Source organism: Thamnophis elegans, chromosome 2, assembly GCF_009769535.1.
Source record: "Thamnophis elegans isolate rThaEle1 chromosome 2, rThaEle1.pri, whole genome shotgun sequence".
In the NCBI taxonomy this organism is placed as follows: domain Eukaryota; kingdom Metazoa; phylum Chordata; class Lepidosauria; order Squamata; family Colubridae; genus Thamnophis; species Thamnophis elegans.
The window spans coordinates 16,522,569-16,540,714 of record NC_045542.1 but is presented as its reverse complement, the minus strand read 5'-3'; the positions used below and the strand labels follow the sequence as shown (position 1 = coordinate 16,540,714).

Genomic DNA, 18,146 nt, shown 5'->3' with positions numbered 1-18,146 from the left:
AAAAATTGGCTCATTCCTAGGTTTTACACCCATTAATCAAAACATTGTGCTTGGTGTCCATGTCAGATAAAGATTCTGCAGCATAGAAAAGGGATTGTGGTTTTGTCCTGGACTAACAGTTATTACAAGGTGTAGACCTCACGGAAGTCTCCGTTTTATCACAAGCACATTGCTAATAGAGCTATGTTGGTATTTAGAAGGTGCTTAAACTGTGTTTCTCTGGTCAGCTCCCTACACCAGGATTCCCAATCTGGTCCCCTCCAGCTCTGGTTGGACTAGAATCAGGGCAATTATCTTTCCTTTCCAACTACATTTAACTGAAATTAAATACACTTAATACATTGACTCTCAGTAATACTAAAACTGTAGCACAATAATTGTTTTTAGATAGCTCTAGGACTGCACTCAAGAAGGGGGTCAGATAGTACAGCTATGATCTCGTTCATTCTTGTCCACGTTGATCAGCAAAGACTTTCTGACATTTCTTTCTGAGCCAAGCATTAAAAAGAGACTTTTTGGCATGCAAAGCATGCATTCTGCAACTGCATATTTCCTCTTTCGACTAGTGTAGAGATTCAGATAGGAAGTATCTATTGGGCATGTAGTCTTTTCTGAACAACTATTTATCACCTTCCTTATTCATACAATTGATTCACAGAGCACGTTCATTTCATATTTATTTGTATTGGAAACAATATGCTAGCCCAAGGGGTCCTCAACTCCTGGCCTGCGGCTCGGTAAATCCATGCAAGCAGTGGGCAAGTGGGTGAAGCTCTATTTGTGTATGGGATGGGTGGATGCGCCTGCCGCTTGTGCACAACCATCCCTTCTCTCCCCCCCACTGCCGCCACCACTGCCGCCATCACCACCAGTCCACAGAGCCTTAAAAGTTGGGGGCCATCATTGTAGGTGAGGATGTAAAAAGGGGATATCATTCCTCAAAGTGTGTTAATGTTGATGTGTACGTCTGTTTGTGTTACAAGCAACAAAAGATGTGAAACATTTAAAAGAGACCATGAATGGATCCGTTGCAGAGGTGGTATTTAGCTGGTTTGGACTGGTTCTCGTGAACTGGTAGCGGAAATTTTGAGTAGTTCGGAGAACCGGCAAATACCACCTCTGTTGGCTCCACCCTCCCGTCCCCTGTCATTTATTCCCTTGTTTTTTAGCTCAGCTGATTTGCGCGGCAGAGTGGATTGCCATGCCTCAGCTGAGCTAAACAACAGCTCTGCTCACCAGCGCTGACACCGAGGGCGGTCTTTGAGTGCTGCGCGCGCGCAGGAAGTGCACATGTGCAAAGCGCTCTCTCATAGAACCTTTAGGAAAAGATTTGGAATCCCACCGCTGATCAGTTGGTAACGAAAGAGCAAAAAGGATTGCACCTGGAAGGAATTGCAAATCTACATTTTCCAGTTGGAAATCTTGCATGCCTGCATTTCCATCTCACGATGGGAAAAGATACCAAATGGTCAATGTTTAAGAAAGGGACAATACAGATCCACTGGTCCCCAGGGCTAAAAGCACATTAAATTATGCATGCAAGTTGCATTTCAAGCTTAGGATGGGCTGCTCTGGGCTAACCAGAAGTGATTTCCAGTACTGTTCTGATCGCTCCAGAAGTATTCTGGAAGATGCTAAGCACACTCCTACTAAAAAGGTAGAGTTGACTTGCAAATCAGCAGATATTGGAAAACAACATTACTGAATGGGTCATGGACCATTTCCATTGCTTGACTCCTCCAAAGTCAGACTATTTGTCTGGAACGGTATAGGGTTTCCTGCCTAGGCAGGGGGTTGGATTAGAAGACCTCCAAGGTCCCTTCCAACTCTGCTATTGTATTGTATTGTATTGGTGTTCAAAATGCATAAGAGGATGCAAAATATTAGATTTAGGAAAGAGGAGACTCTCTTTGGATTTCTTGAGATCAAGAAAATACAAGTAGTACACAGCTGTCCACCTTTATCCTTGCTTGTGGTACGGCAGGGAAATGACATGGCAGAGACTTACCCAAAGACATCAAGTTGCAGGTCAGGGACACAGACATTGTCCTCTCCACAGTCCAGCTGAATCTGGGCCTGGGAAAGAATTCCAGCTACAAGTCAGATGAAACTCAACCTTCTTCACATGTGTTAAAAGTACTGTCCAATCATAAATTAAGCTGGGGGGGTGGGAGGAATAATAGAATTCATTCATTTACTTCTTTCTTTCTTTCTGCGCCATGGTGGCGCAGTGGTTAGAATGCATTACTGCAGGCTACTTCTGCTGATTGCTGGCTGCCGGCAATCTGATTCTCACTGGCTCAAGGTTGATTCAACCTTCCATCTTTCTGAGGTCAGTAAAATGAGAACCCAGATTGTTAGGGGCAATAGGCTGACTCTGTAAACCACTTCAAGAGGGCTGTAAAGCACTATGATGAGGAATATAAGTACTATTGCTATTGCTATTTCCTTGGCAGATGACTAAAGTTTTACCAGGAACAAGGGAAGGTCTTTCTAAGTCATGGGTATCCAATTCATTTGCAAGCAACACTCAGATTCCATTCTTCTTGCTAGGCAAAGCCTTCTTTGACACCTTCAAAGGCTGCACGGATCATACCTTCTGTTCAATGTGGTTGCGTGTGTGGTAGTTAAGGATGGGATGCAGGCCATGGACATCTGGTGGTGCCTCTGGATCCAATGAGAAGTTCAGTGACAGATGGATGGGAGAGAGCTTGTCCCGGAATTCTGACTCATTCTGGAGAGACAGAGGAAGGCGTTGAGCATGGTGGGGAATAAGTTATGAAGAAATGCATGCTACTGTCATGTGGGCTTGTTTGCTCTGTTTTGGCTCCTCTGCAGAGGTGGGTTCCTACCAGTTCACACCTATTCGGTAGAACCGGTTCGTCAAATCTACCGAACCGGTTAGAAGAGGTTCCACCAGTGGACCCGGAAAGCAGGCCACACCTACAGAAGAGGTTCCAAAATTTTTTGAAACCCACTACTGGTCCTTGGATATGATTATTCTACACTATCATGCTCATATTTATAAAACTCAGTGCCTCTGTGAAAGGTAAGGATGACTACTGTGTTTGTGGTGCAATCAGAACATTGTGTGTGTTGAAGTTGTTTTAACGCAAACCAAAGATGCCTTTTAAAAAACAAGTTTACATCATATTCTTATGCATGCCAGTGCTGTGTGTGAGGTAATTTAAGGTGGTTCTGATAAGTGTCGTCGGCATCTTCATATCCGGTCACATGGGTGGCAAGCCACTCCCATCCAGTCACATGGGTGGCAAGCCACTCCCACAAAGGAGGCCACACCCACAGAGTAGGTTTGAACAATTTTTGAAACCCACCACTGCTCCTCTGCAAACCAGAGCTTCATAACCTACCATATCCTGGCTACACTGTATTTACAATATTCCTACACTCCTAACCCTCAATTATTATATGCAAACATCAAAAATGTCATCAAAAAGCACAACAAAGAATGTTCTTTCTGCATCAACTTAGGAAGCTCAAACTGTCCAAGGAGCTGCTGATTCAGTCCTACAGATGAATGATTGAGTCTGTCATCTGCACCTCTATAACTGTCTGGTTTGGTTCTGCAACCCAACAAGACAGACCCAGACTTCAGAGGATAATCAGAACTCCAGAAAAAACAATTACTGCCAACCTGCCTTCCATTGAGGACCTGTACACTGCACAAGTCTTAAAGAGTGTCGTGAAAATATTTACAGACCCCTCGCATCCTGGACATAAATTGTTTCCACTCCTACCCTCAAAATGATGCTATAGAGCACTGCACATCAAGGCAACTAGACACAAGAACAGTTTTTCCCCAAACATCATCACTTTGCTAAACAAATAATTCCCTCACCACTGTCAAACCATTCACTAAGGCTGCATTACTATTACTATTAGTCTTCATCTCCCCCCACTTATGACTGCAGGACTGTAACGTTGTTGCTTGTATCCTTACGATTGATATTGATATTGATAGTTTCCTGATTGCTTACTATGATTAAGTGTTGTACCTTATGATTCTTGACGAATGTATTTTTCGTTGTATTTAAGTACAATGACAATAAAGATTATACTTATACTTATGTACACTGAGAGCATCTGCACCAAAGACAAATTCCTTGTGTGTCCAATCACACTTAACCAATAAAGAATTCTATTCTATTCTGTTCTATTATTCTGTAGTTTGAAAATTGCAATTCTTGAGGCTCTTTTTGTGGTTTCCCTTTAAAATATCCATAAATTATGTCAAGAATATCTATGGTAAATAGAACTGGTTACACCTTTATTCCACTGATTCTCAAAATGTGATTATGGTCGTTTTACAGGATTTTCCTTCTGTGACCTCCAATTTTATTCTAACGGAGGTTGTTTGGGTGAAATGGGATGAGGTGGCTGGGAACCGAGATGGAACCCAGGCCTCTATAGGAATATTCTTCCCTATATGTTCTTCCCTATATGTTATTCTGTTTTCAGTCTTTAAATACAGGTCAATCTTAGCAGAGATTTAATGACTTAGGTGCATAGTTTTACAAGTCAGGGTGTTTCCTGGTAGCCCCATTAGTGGGCAAGGTACACAGATTTACTGAAGTCCTGTATGAGCAAGTCCACTGTCTCAATGGGGCACAAAGCAAGGGCCATTTTCTAAATACCTCCCATCCACATAATTCATCCATTTGGGACAGCAAGGCAAAAATGAGCATTGTCAGAGCGACCATGGGACATTTCTCATTCTGGCGAAGACAGTTTACAAGAAGAGGGAAAGACAGGGTTCACAGAGGAAGACTCCACTCACCCTCAGGTAAATTTTCATCTCACGGCACTCTGAACTGGCTCCGTTGTGGACTTGGAGAGTCTGAGTAAGGTAGGATTGCTGGGAATGCAGGAAGAGGGCCCGCTTTACTGCTCCTTTGTGTTTGAGGTGGTCAAGATGCAGCTCCACGGCGAATCCTGTCCAATAAGAGAGAAAGCAGAACCAAGTGAGATATCTTGCCTTCCATGCTTGAACATAGTCGATGAAGCTCAAGGATTTATCAGAAAGAAAAGCAAATCCCATAAGCCTGAGGCCTGCGCAATCCTGCTACATAAAGGTTTGGTTGCCTACCATACAAAAGGGATTGCAAAAGGATTTGTTTCTGCAAGTCCCTCTGGATTATGAACCACCTCAAGCTGATATCAGATCAAATGTCCTTTAAAAAAATGCAACTCTCCCTTGCATCAGTTGAGCCATTACCCATACAGGCATCCAAGGTGGTTCACAGTATTTAACTGTAGAACCTTCATCTTGAAAAGAAAATATCCAAATAATGTTCTTTAGATGAGCTGGTTAAGACCACACTTGGAATAGGGCACAGAGAAGAGCAATAAAGATGATAAAGGGTTTGGAGTTTAAACCATACGATGAATGATTGCAGGAACTAAGTATGTCTAATCTAATGAAGAGAACGACTAAGCATGAAATGATAAAAATCTTCCAGTATCTGAAGGACTGTTATAGAAGGGGTCAAACCAGTGGTGGGGTACGACCGGTACACCCTGGTATGGGTGTACCGGTGCCTGCCGGGAGCACCGGGTACCATTCCGGTATGGTGCTCGGGAGGGCCCACCTGCCCGCCCGCCGTCCTTACCGGTATTTGAGCTCTTCGGGGCTTCCGTGCAGGCGCACGGAGCATACGGTGCCTGCGCGATGCTCCGCTGAGCAGCTGGAGCATCGTGGAGGCATTGTGGAGTATCACAAATGGTAAGTACGCATGTAAATGCTGTGCGCACATTCATGTGGTGGACGTTGGGCCCCGTTGGGCCCCGTTGCACCAGGATCCGGAACCCACCCCTAGGTCAAACCCTCCATAGCATCTGAAGGCAGGACAAGGAGTTACGGGTAAAGTTTATTAAAGAGAGAGCTAACCTAGAATTAAGGAGAAATTTCCTGACAGCGAGAACAATTAACAGTGGAACAGCTTGCCTTCAAAAGTTGTGGATGCTTCTCCACTGGAGGTTTTTAAGAAGAGACTGGACAGCCATTTGTCTGAAATGGTATGGGGTTTCTTTCTTGAACAGGGAGTTGAGCTAGAAGACCTCCAAGGTCCCTTCCAGCTCTCTTATTCTATGTTCCATGTTCTAATGTTACTTACGCACTATTAAAATGTACTCTAAAACCCAGTAATTATGGATTCTAATAAAAAACTGAGATTTTGTAAATCCTTATTATTAGCTTGATACTCACATTATCATGTGGATGACGGAAGGAAAGAAAACGAAGGAAACCAACGAAGGAAGCCCTGCAGTTACTCACCAATGGAATCAGGAACATGCTTCCCAGATGCATTCAGACAGAAGCTCAAGTTGATGCTGTTGACACGTGGAGGGGTGGGGGGGAATAAAAGAAGCAATGAGCCAATCTAAGACATGTCTGTGAGAGACAATGCTCTCTGATGACAAGAGAGCTAGGCATGTGCAGCAATGCTCAGGCTGAAAAATACGGGCTTATTTCAAAAGAATGGTTGGGGCTACACCCATTAGTGAAAAGCATTTTGTCACAACAAAACGTTGATATGCACCTGGAGGAGCAGATTGACCAATATTGCGAGCCAAATGGAAACAGAACTCCGCCCAAGGAGGAAGGATACAAAAAGGAGCTATTGTACCGACTTTTATTGGTTGTTAAAGTGGAGAAAAATAAAGTCATCACACCTGATTGGGATAAACAGGGATGAGTGGGACCCTGTCTGGCTGACTCAGCCTCTCCTTCCAACCATGTGGTCCCAGATGGGTCATGAGCTGGACAATAGCCCAACTCAAGTACAGGTTTAACAAGCAATCAGGATAGCCCCATGGAGCTGAGCCTTTGGAAAAACTCTTGTCAATAAATTCCCCCCACTATCTCTGTCACAGATTGAAAACTAGCATTGTTTAATTAGATCCTATCTGCAAGACAGATGGCTGGTTTCCATGTTACTTTAGCACAGAGTGACAAATTAAAAATGTTCTGCAATAATTATCCCATTGTTCTCAATATCACACTAAACAATGACCTTTCTTACTCTTCTTTTAGACTCAAAGAATCATGGAAGGGGACGTTAAAGCCATCATCCCCCAGCTTTGTGCAAGAATCCAAGTTAACACATCCCAGGCACACAGCTGTCTAGCCTCTTGTTGAATACATCCCTCCACCTTTAGATGGTTCGTTCCAAATGACTCCTGTTTTGAATAGAGAAGGGCTGTCAAACTCCCGGCCCAGGGGCCGGATGCCTCACACACTGGCCACACCCATGCCTGGTTTAGCAAAGGGGGAAAAAAAAGTCCCGATACACCAAGTGATGCCGCCATGACGCCGCAAGTTTGACACTCCTGAAACAGAGTGAGTGGGTAGAGATAGGCAAGGCAACGAGTCAGTGTTCCTAACCATATGTCCCTGAGATGATCAGGACTCCCAGAATTCTTAGCTGGCATTTGTGGCTCTGGATTCTATAAATTGTCTTGCCTAATATCTACAGGGGGTCAAGGTAGGAAGACCAAACTACAGAATCAATTCCTGCAGGAATGCCTAGATAAGACCTTATATAGTCAGGAGCCTACGGGTAAATATATCAATTGTTGGTAATGACAGCAGTCACAACCACTTGCAGCTCTTTATGTTCTCACTGTTTTTAAAAAAGTTTTTTTTATTTTATTTGTACCATCATATCGTCTTTGCAGCACATTTTACATATTTTGCATATTCATTGTGTTTCCTTTATCTATATCTATCTATCTATCATCTATCTATCTATCTATCTATCTATCTATCTATCTATCTATCTATCTATCTATCTATCTATCTATCCACACACACACAGACACACACACACACACACACACATATATATAATAATAATAACTATATCCATATCTAGATACGGATTTTGCACATCTTATTTTGTACCTCTGTCTTCACATTTTATCCACTAACATTCAGAACAGGCTACTGTGTACAGGTGGTCCTCGACTTACAACCACAATGTAGCCTAGAATTTCTGTGCCTAAGTGAAACATGTGTTAAGGGAGTTTTGCCCCATTTTTAGGACCTTTCTTGCCATAGTTGTTAAGTGAATGGCTGCAGTTGTTAAATTAGTCAAACTGTTAAGTGAATTTGGCTTCCCCATTGACTTTGCTCATCAGAAGGTTGCAAAAGGTGATCACGTGACCTCAGGACACTGCAACTGTCATAAATGTCAGTCAGTTGCCAAGCGTCTAAATTTTGATCACGTGACTATGGGGATGCTACAACGGTCGTAAGTGCGAAAACTGGCCACACGTCACTTTCTTCAGTGCCATTTGAACAGTCACTAAATGAACTATTGTAAGTCAAGGACTACTTTGAAAATAGGCAAATAGCTTTCTTTTAAATATATTCGAAATAGGCAAATAGCTTTCTTTTAAATATATTAAAATAGGCAAATAGCTTTCTTTTAAATATATTAAAATAGGCAAATAGCCTTCTTTTAAATATATTAAAATAGGCAAATAGCCTTCTTTTAAATAGATTAAAAATAGGCAAATAGCCTTCTTTTAAATATATTAAAATAGGCAAATAGCCTTCTTTTAAATAGATTAAAAATAGGCAAATAGCTTTCTTTTAAATATATTAAAATAGGCAAATAGCCTTCTTTTAAATATATTAAAATAGGCAAATAGCCTTCTTTTAAATAGATTAAAAATAGGCAAATAACCTTCTTTTAAATATATTAAAATAGGCAAATAGCCTTCTTTTAAATATATTAAAATAGGCAAATAGCCTTCTTTTAAATATATTAAAATAGGCAAATAGCCTTCTTTTAAATATATTAAAATAGGCAAATAGCCTTCTTTTAAATATATTAAAAATAGGCAAATAGCCTTCTTTTAAATAGATTAAAAATAGGCAAATAGCCTTCTTTTAAATAGATTAAAAATAGGCAAATAGCCTTCTTTTAAATAGATTAAAAATAGGCAAATAGCCTTCTTTTAAATAGATTCAAATAATCCAAACCGTATTTCTTATATATGCCCAACGTGATATAAAAAGGAACAAGTCCACCTCCATATTCTAGGAACACAAGCCCTCAATTAACTAATGAGAACTGAGGAGAGAACATTCCAGAAATGATCTAAGAGCTGTAACTCTAGAGAGCCACAAAGGGACAAGGGAAAAAATTACTTCTTGGACCACTACTCACCATGCAACAGGTGTGCCAGTTTCCTCCACGGTGCATGCACGCTCCTCAGGGTTAAACATAGTGGGGAAGATACTGAGAGTGGCAGTGGCATGAACAATGGGGCGTCCTCTGTGGTAGGAAGCATAAGGAAAAGGGAGAGAGTGGAAGCAATTTTTCTATTTGGAACGAGAAATGAGAGACTTAGGAAATAGATGGTTTACTTAGTTATTATCAAGCTTGGCAAGACAGTCACTTTGGCTGTGGAAAGTCAGCTCAAATCTCTGTCTACAAAGTCCTTGGAGGCAGCTATCCAAGATGGCAGCAGCCCTGTGGTCAGAGGGTAGGAGTTCAAGAGCAGATTGGTATACATGGAGGACATTTTCAGTGATTATGAGTCACCCTAATTTATGACTTGTCTTGGCAGTTCCAGAAGAAGGGGGGGTGTGTCACAGCCAAGCAACATGATATGTCTGAGTGTTCAAACAAACAATAAGTAATGAGGACAGGAGGGAGGAGAGAGAAATATAACCTACAATGGAGTCATAATCTCATCATTTTTTCCAGGGGAAATTTGCTTTGTCATTTTCTCCAATCTACTATGCATTACACATATTGTGTTTCTGCTCCCATATGCTTCAGACAGAGCACAGGACTGGGGAAGACTGATCCATTGTCTCCAGAACGCTTTACTTACCTGTAAACGATGGCTCTGTCTACTCCAAAGGCCCCCACAATTAGATCTGCAGGACAAAGAAGGAGACAGTCTGTTGAGCACTTGGCAAGAAAATGGTGACTGCGCATCATGATACTATTTCAGGAAGCTGTTTTTAAAGCAAAGGAGAAAAACACACACACACACACACACACACACACCTTGCTTGCCCAGATAGCATACTGTGAAACCTAGCAATTTCTCATTGGTTAGGGACGAAAAAAAAAACATACAGTGCAGGCTGAAAGGAATCCTGGTGGCCTTTCACATCAAAATGTCATCACTAAGCCAGGGCATTCAATTTAGGACCATCCATTTAAGACCTAGCAAGAATATAATTATGTATTTCCAAGGTTCCAGCATGAATGCCAAAATGGCACTTCCCACAAATAGGCGCGAGGGCACCTGAAAATATTAAAAAGTATAAGAAATCATCAGAAAAAAACCTCCCAAATTAACCCAAAGGGACTAAGCATGAGCAGTGACCCCCAAATGTTCCGTAACTGTAACAATATGTGGGAACAACCTTGAGAAATGGGGGGAAGAGATGGAGAATGGTCAGATAAAAGAAGGCATAGCCTATAGCTGTATAATGGTCAGAAGAAAAAGACTATAAAGGAAATAGCAGGAGATTTGTATTTTTAATCTTGCAAAATGTGATTAATGTAGCCTTACAATAAAGTAGATTTAATTCATTTGATGAAGTTTCCTGTCCTGTGGACCTGGGAAGGCCAACATCAACATTGCAAGTCTGAAAATACAAATCTCCCACCATCTCTTTTGCAATCTGAAGACTTGGGAGAGGGTGTATCCCTTCTGAGCCTCTTTCTCCAACCTATGCAGCTTTGAACTATGACTTCTTTTATATGACTGTTCCCCATGCAGCTGCTCCCACCCTTAACACCTCCCACATTCATTCCAACATACTGGTGCAACAACTGGAGGGGGAAAAATAGACCTCTAGATGAGAAGGGAAATGGAATTTGTTATGAGGAAGACATAGTTACTGAACAGTGAACAGGAGTACTTTTTTTGTTACATGTTACAATGGAAGTATGGGGTTTTATTAAAGCAGCTATGTCACCCCACATATTTAATGCTCCTGTATAAGAGCTCACCAGATGACAAGCATCATATCTGCAGCCTCAGACCTGCCAAATACGCACTCTCACAAGTTCAGGTGTGGTTCTGTAACTTCTTCATAGGTCATCCTCACCTGGATAACCGTTTCCATCCAGGTCTTTGGCTCCGCGCAAAGCAAACCCATAGAAGTCTGGGACTCCAGGTGACCAGTAGCCTTGCAATACTTGAAATGGCTTGGGGTGCAGCCCGTTCTGTTGGCCATTATACACATAGACCACGCCTTGCATTGCAGTGCCGCCAAATGGCACTCCGACGGCCACATCTGTGGGAACAAACGCTTGTGTCAGCAGCATACACACACACACACACTTTGGAACTTTTCATCTGCTTACACTTCAATCAGAGCAAAACTGAACTGCATCAGCTGATATACATTCTCAGGGGGCCAAAATGGTACAATGGAGCATTGTCAGGGTACAGGAGTTCATTCCATCCTATGTTTGAACTAATCTTCCTTAAGATTATATTGGGCTGTTGCCTGAAGGATCAGATCTCAGGAGATCAGGTCCTCATTAGTTTCTCAAAAGAAAACATTTCTCAACTTCCACCCTCTTTTCCTGATTGGGCCCAGAAGTACCAGGAAATTTTGTCAGAGCAGCTTCAAGATGGGACTGATTGCTTCCTCAGACTTACACAGGAGAGGTGCAATCTTTAATTGGTAGAGGCCCAGGGGGATCTGCTGCTAAGGCAACCGAAGTAAACAATACAAATTGTTCCTGTTCTGTGCCTTACAGGGGAAGAAGTCTCCTTACCCCCCGTCCTATTTTGAGAGAATCGGCAACACAGTCCAAATTGGCTCTGGGGCCTCCTAACACCTATCTTCTGTATTTTTCAGAGTATAAGATGCACTGGAGTATAAGATGCACCAAGATTTTGAAGAGGCAAATTTAAAAAAAGGTTTTGCACTCTGCAGACCTCCCCCAAACAGCCAGGTTTTTGCCAAAAAAAAGGGCATGCATAGCGTTTAGGGGGCTGGGGGGGCAAAAACAAGCAAAAAGCGTCCCGTTTTTCACAAAAACGGACCCACGACACTCTGTGATGCCTCCACGATGCTCTAGCTGCTTGGCGGAGCATCGCGCAGGCATCGTTCGCTCTGTGCGCAGAAGCCTCAAAGAGCTCAAATGCTGATAAGGAGTGCGGGTGGGTGGGCCCTCTGGAGCACTGTACCGGAACGGTACCCGATGCTCCCAGCAGGCACTGGTACACCCGTACCAAGGCGTAGCGGTCATAATCCACCACTGCTCTGCATGGCCATTTCTGCAAAGGGGGCGGGGTTTCAGGAGGCAACAAATGTTGTATTCGGTGTATAAGGTGCACCCAGATTTTCAGCATTTTTTTTTTTGAGGGAAAAAGGTGCGTCTTATACTTCAAAAATACACTATGTAGGCTGATGCCAAAACTACCTCATCATGTGCCCTCCAACGATTGTCTTAGAATAGGGGTGTCAAACTGGCAGCTCACGGGTCAGATGAGTCACACACAGGCCATGGCCACCCCAGCCTCGCGAATGGAAAAAAGTCACGAAACATCACATGACAGCAATATGACAGGTTTGTGGGTTTGACACCCATGTCTTAGAACAATACATATTACAGCCAACAGAGTGGCCGGCCACAGCAATCAATTGAGAGATGGCATGGGGCCATCAGGGCCACTTTGCAAGAAGGATCTTGTCTTCACCCTGTGGATGCTGCTGATTGCCACTCTAGGGGAACCATGGCTCTTTTATGACTTATGAACTACAACTCCCACAATTCCAGAGCCAGCATGCCTGGCTCAGGAATTCTAGGAATTGAAGTCCACAACTCTCAAAAGGGCCATCGTTCCCCACTGCTGCTCTAAGCAGTAGACTGAAGTGGCAATCAACAGCAATCACAGCAGGGGTGTCAAACTCACATCGTCATCAAGTGAACATACGGGGACTTTTTTTTGCCTTTGCTAAACCGGGTAGGGGCAGGGCCAGCATGTGATGCATCCGGCCCAGGGGCTGCGATTTTGACACCTCTGATCCACAGAGTGAAGACAAGAGGGGAGAAAAGTAGCCACACATTGTCAGGATGTAACCACTGCCCTTTTCTATGCATGTTTTGCTGCTTTCATTCCTTCAACAATAGCAGGTTTCTGGAGAATAGCCCATAGTGGCCACGGTTGGCCCTAGTCCCCATCTGGCTACCTGTTGTGTTCCGCCATCCAAAGCACTTAGGCAAACTGTGCGTTTTCTTTGGCTTAATTGATGTGATTTTTTTCGGGGTGGGTGGGTGGGTTAGAAAAAAAGAAATCTGATGGGAGATGTATTATAAAGTTCCAACAGCAGATGGCAGCAGTGGAACAGGCAGCAACTCTCTACTGTCACAGAGACCAGGCTGAGGGTTCCCTTAAAAAGAGCTGCCCCATGAAGGAGGCGGCGAAGGGGAGGAAGAAGGAAGAAAGTAGAGAAGAAGGGAGGGTAGGAGAAAAGGAGAGGGAAGAAGAAGTAGGGTTGTTTGTAAAGCAAGATGGATGTACGGGATGGCAGCAAAGCAATCTCGATTATACTATTAAATTTTTAGGGGAAGAATCGGATTATAAATATTAAAAGGTAACACATAATGCTAACAATATTTATGAGGATGTATATTTGTGAATGTATGTATGAGAAACAAAAATAAAAAAAACATGAAGGAGGGGGAGGAGAATCCTCCTTTTTATGCTCCGAACAGTCATTATGTAAAGCAGGGCTGTTAAAAGGATAATGAATCCATGTTATCCTTAATAGGCATACAGGTAATCCTTGACTTACGACCACAATTGAGCCCCAAATTTCCGTTGCTAAGTGAGACAGTTGTTGAGTGATTTTTGCCCCATTTTACGACCTGTCTCACCACGCTTGTTAAGCAACTCACTATATTTAAGTCAGTAACACAGTCCTTAAAAGACTTTGGCCGGTGTTGACTTTGCTTGTCAGAAGGTCGCAAAAGATGACCACCTGATCCCGGGACACTGCACCCATCATAAATATGAGTCAGTTGACAAGCATCTGAATTTTGGTCACGTGACCACGGGGATGATACAATGATTGTAAGTGTGAGAAATTGACCCTTTTACCAGTGCTGTTGTAACTCTGAACAGACACTAAACAAGCTGTTGTAAGCCAAGGACAGCCTACCTGTACTATGGTCAAGGTGTTTAGTCTTCAGTCCCCTCTTTCTACTTGGATCAGGGGTGTCAAACTCAAGGCCCGCGGGCTGGATCCTGCCTGCAGGGTGCTTAGATCTGGCCCACAGGGCTGCCAAGGAAACAGCAAATGACCGGCTCACGGTGCCTCTGCCAGTGAAAACAGAGCTCGGAAGGGCAGGAGGCTGTTGCAGCCGAAAACGGAGCTCAGGAGACTCGTTTTGGCTGGCAGAGAGCTCTGGTCACCACAGGTGCCCCCGACACAAGTGACGTCCAGCTAGCCATACCCCCCTGCCCCCCCCGAGGCCAAACACAACCCTGATGCATCCCTCAATGAAATCAAATTTGCCACCTCTGATTTAGATCATGGCTGCCAAATTCGCTGCGGTGCATTGATGTCATGTGACGTAGCGCAACTTTTTTTGCCTCCGTGGGGCTGGGGAGGGCGTGGCCTGCATGTAACTCATCCAGCCCAGTGACCCTCCTGGCTTAGATGATTCCTTCCCGTGCTCCTTTTGTACCACTTTAAATCTACCTCTACCCAGACTAAGTCCGGTCTAGGCCTCAACTGTACCATCAGATTGATACAACGGAATTACCGAGAGGCTGCAGAAAGAATTGCAATTAAGAAACTGAGGAGAACTGAACTCTACCACTTTTTCACACCTAGAGCCCAATTCCCTGTAGCAGGGGAACCAAGGACAGAGAATTTCTGGAAGTACAATTTGACAAGATACTGGCTTGAAAAATGCTAAATGCTAGATTCTGCTAGATGTCCTCATCAGCCCAACAATCAAGGTTATCCAAGTTCCTCCTATGAAAGCTGGCCATGACTCTGAAATCTTTTTTTTTTTTTTTGCTGATGCAATAGAATGTGATGCGGTGGTTCAGTGGCTAAGACGCTGAGCTTGTCGATCAGAAAGGTCGGCAGTTCGAATTCCTAGCACTATGTAACGGAGTGAACTCCCGTTACTTGTCCCAGCTTCTGCCAACCTAGCAGTTTGAAAGCATATAAAAATGCAAGTAGAAAAATAGGAACCACCTTTGGCGTTCCGTGCACCTTCAGCATTTAGTCATGCCGGCCACATGACCACAAAGACGTCTTCGGACAGCGTTGGCTCTTAAGGTTTGAAACAGAGATGAGCACCACCCCCTAGAGTCAGGAACGACTAGCACATATGTGCAAGGGTAACCCTTACCCGTTACCTTTAATAGAATGTGTAGCTAGAGGGCATCCATGTGTTGAATGAAAGGAATTAAAGCTTCCAAAAATCCAACTAGAAGCCTAGATTTTTTCTCAACATCTTCTGACTGGCGTTGAGACTACATTCTCAGACTTTGGCCAGCAAGATACCAGGGACTTAATTTAGGATTTTTTGCCTGCAAACCATATGTTCTTATCGCTAGGGTTATCCCTGCCCCCCTCCAATAAAACATAAATAGATGGTTTCATCCAAGTCAAACCATTGCTCCCTCTAGCCCACAATGGCTTTTCCAACTGGCAAAATTTCAGGTGGATATCCTGCTATTTAAGATTCCTTTAGGCAGGAAAGGCAAAGAATAACATCTGGGAATTTTTTTATCTGCAAGACACAAGCTACAGTCTGTTTTGAAAATGTCCTCAGAGAAAGTTGCTTGCTGTCTCTCCTGGCAGTTAAGCCTGCCTTTCTCCAGATGTCTCTGCCAGAGATTAGATAGTTTTGTTGTGTCTCTGCATTGAACGCGACGGATTTAGTCATCCTCCATGCAAATAAAGCAAAGTTGCCAGATAAATTAGCTCTCAGCTGCCTCCTTCCAATGAGCAGGCATAGTCAGAACAGGAAAAGCATGTAGATAACCTTTGACTCGGTGGGACTACGACTGAAATGGGCTTTCATTTTTAAGGCATACACCAGGGGAGAGGAACCTATAACTCTCTGGATAATGATGGGTTTCCACCACCCATTAGCCACTGGAAATAGCACCAATGTTCAAGGATGATGGAAAATCCCTAGATTCCCATCTCCTATCCTACACCAAAATAACATGCCTCCATCTCAATTATGAGTATCCCTTTAATTGGAACATAGATCTTGCATCGGTTTCTTGTTTGATTGTGGAATAAGATAAGGTGAGAATTAAAGAGTTGCTCCCTGAACTCTGAGGAAAGGAAAGCATTTAGTAACAAATCAGAACCCTAGTAATGGAAATCTTTTGTTTGCAAATGCTGGATATTCCCTTCTCCTTTCTCTGCGTGAAAACATACATACGGTGTGAAAACAAACAAACATACATTCATCTTGGTCAAGGAGGCAAATCTGGAGAAACTCCTGTTCCTTTCCCCATGCCATGCCCCTCCGATCCAACTTTCATACCATTGTAGCCATCCTGGTTGAGGTCTCCCAATGAGGCTATAGCGCTGCCAAAGCGGCCAAACTCTTGGTGACCGGTCAGCACAGCTGAGGCACCGGGCTCCATGCCGTATGTCTTTTGCAGGTAGATATAGACCCTGCCCACCTCCTGAACACGGCCACCTTCCGTTTTTTCCATAAACAAGGGGGCACCGATCAGCAAGTCATCCAGCCTGCATGGCAGGAGAGAGGGGAGAGATGAAGCAGTCAACTATAAGCTCAGGGAGATAAATCACACAGAGGGCTGGGATCCAGAGAACATTGCAGAGTTGCCCGAAATAGGGAGGGAAACGGGATCTAGATTAGGTTTTCTCAGCTCTTCCAGAATCCTCAGCCAACATGGGATCCACCAGAGTCTCTTCTCCATCATGCCCTGACTGCTTCTCTCTATAATTCAGTCTTCTCTGAAGATGGACATTTCACTTCCCAGACAATTTCTGTATGGTATGCATCAGGGTGGGTTCCAGCGGGCACTACTGCCAGTTAGCTGTGTGCACGCACAGCGCAATAAAAATTGTTCTGCACATGCTCAGAAGTGAAAGACAAGATGGCGGTGCCATAGGCCCCACCCAGAGAACCAGTTCGGGAGCATGGCAGGCCTGAGTTGCTGCCGGTTCCAGCGTCCCAGGCCACCAAACCCCTACCTATTCAGCCGAACTGGTCTGAACTGGTAGGAACCCACCACTGGTGTGCATCAAGACCTCACCCAAACTTAAATCTATTATCACATCTAATTTCCTCGGGAGCTGGGAAGAGCTGCTTCCACTCCACTGTAAGCTTACTGTTGACTAAGCAGCCCCTCCCCAATACTCACCCATCACCGTTGATATCCATGGCAGCCACAGCATACCCAAAATAGGCAGCCATCTGTTGAGACAAATGACAGGGATCAAGAAATGTTAGGATAGTACAGGCATTTTGAGATCACAGAAGACTGGAGTTGTCTGTTTGCCTGACACACTCCAACAACTTCCTCATACCTGCCCTTATTGCAGCATTTGTCCACTTCCATGATGAAAGATAGGAACAAATATTCTCCAAAAGGCCAGTTGTTAGGCTTTACAAGACAAGGATAAAGACAAGTGATGTCAAATTGCAATTCCCAACAGCTCTAGCCAACATGGTCAATAGTAACCAATGATGGGAGCTATGAAGGCCACAATTTCCTCACTTCTGCTCAGCTTCCACTACTCAAACTAGTCAGTTGCCTTAATGTACTACACTCAAATTCATTTTAGATGGAAGTACCTTCCCCCTCTTGGGAAGTACAGGCCTCTGAGGTTTTACAGTGAATTACGGCCAAGAGTTGTCAGTAACCAATGATACAGTAAATCTGAGATAAGTAAGAGGAGTATAAACAAAGAAATAAATAAAGGCAAGAAAAAAGGTTAAAATCCTGCAGAAACTACTTCAAAACCTGCACCAGGAAACAGTGTAAAACCCATTTCTCATACTCTTATACTAGATGCCATAAAAGTTGGAACTGTGCCATAGAAGTTGGGGTTATATGGGCATTTCCCAATTATTGTAAAAGTTGATCAGCGCTACTTCCAGTTCCTGATATATGAACAG

General features: G+C 43.5%; 1 protein-coding gene across 1 annotated transcript in view; it reads right to left on the bottom strand.

Annotated features, from left to right (window-relative positions):
• The window catches only part of ITGA5 (integrin subunit alpha 5), a 93,531-nt gene that overhangs the window by 16,878 nt on the left and 58,507 nt on the right, over positions 1–18,146 (bottom strand). The window contains exons 11-19 of the mRNA XM_032210304.1: positions 17,389–17,441; positions 16,539–16,747; positions 11,105–11,293; positions 9,871–9,916; positions 9,198–9,305; positions 6,296–6,351; positions 4,799–4,953; positions 2,597–2,734; positions 2,009–2,076 (exon numbers count right to left, since the gene is read on the bottom strand). Of these exons, the coding sequence (XP_032066195.1) occupies positions 2,009–2,076; positions 2,597–2,734; positions 4,799–4,953; positions 6,296–6,351; positions 9,198–9,305; positions 9,871–9,916; positions 11,105–11,293; positions 16,539–16,747; positions 17,389–17,441 (1,022 nt within the window). The remainder of the gene's footprint in view (positions 1–2,008; positions 2,077–2,596; positions 2,735–4,798; positions 4,954–6,295; positions 6,352–9,197; positions 9,306–9,870; positions 9,917–11,104; positions 11,294–16,538; positions 16,748–17,388; positions 17,442–18,146) is intronic.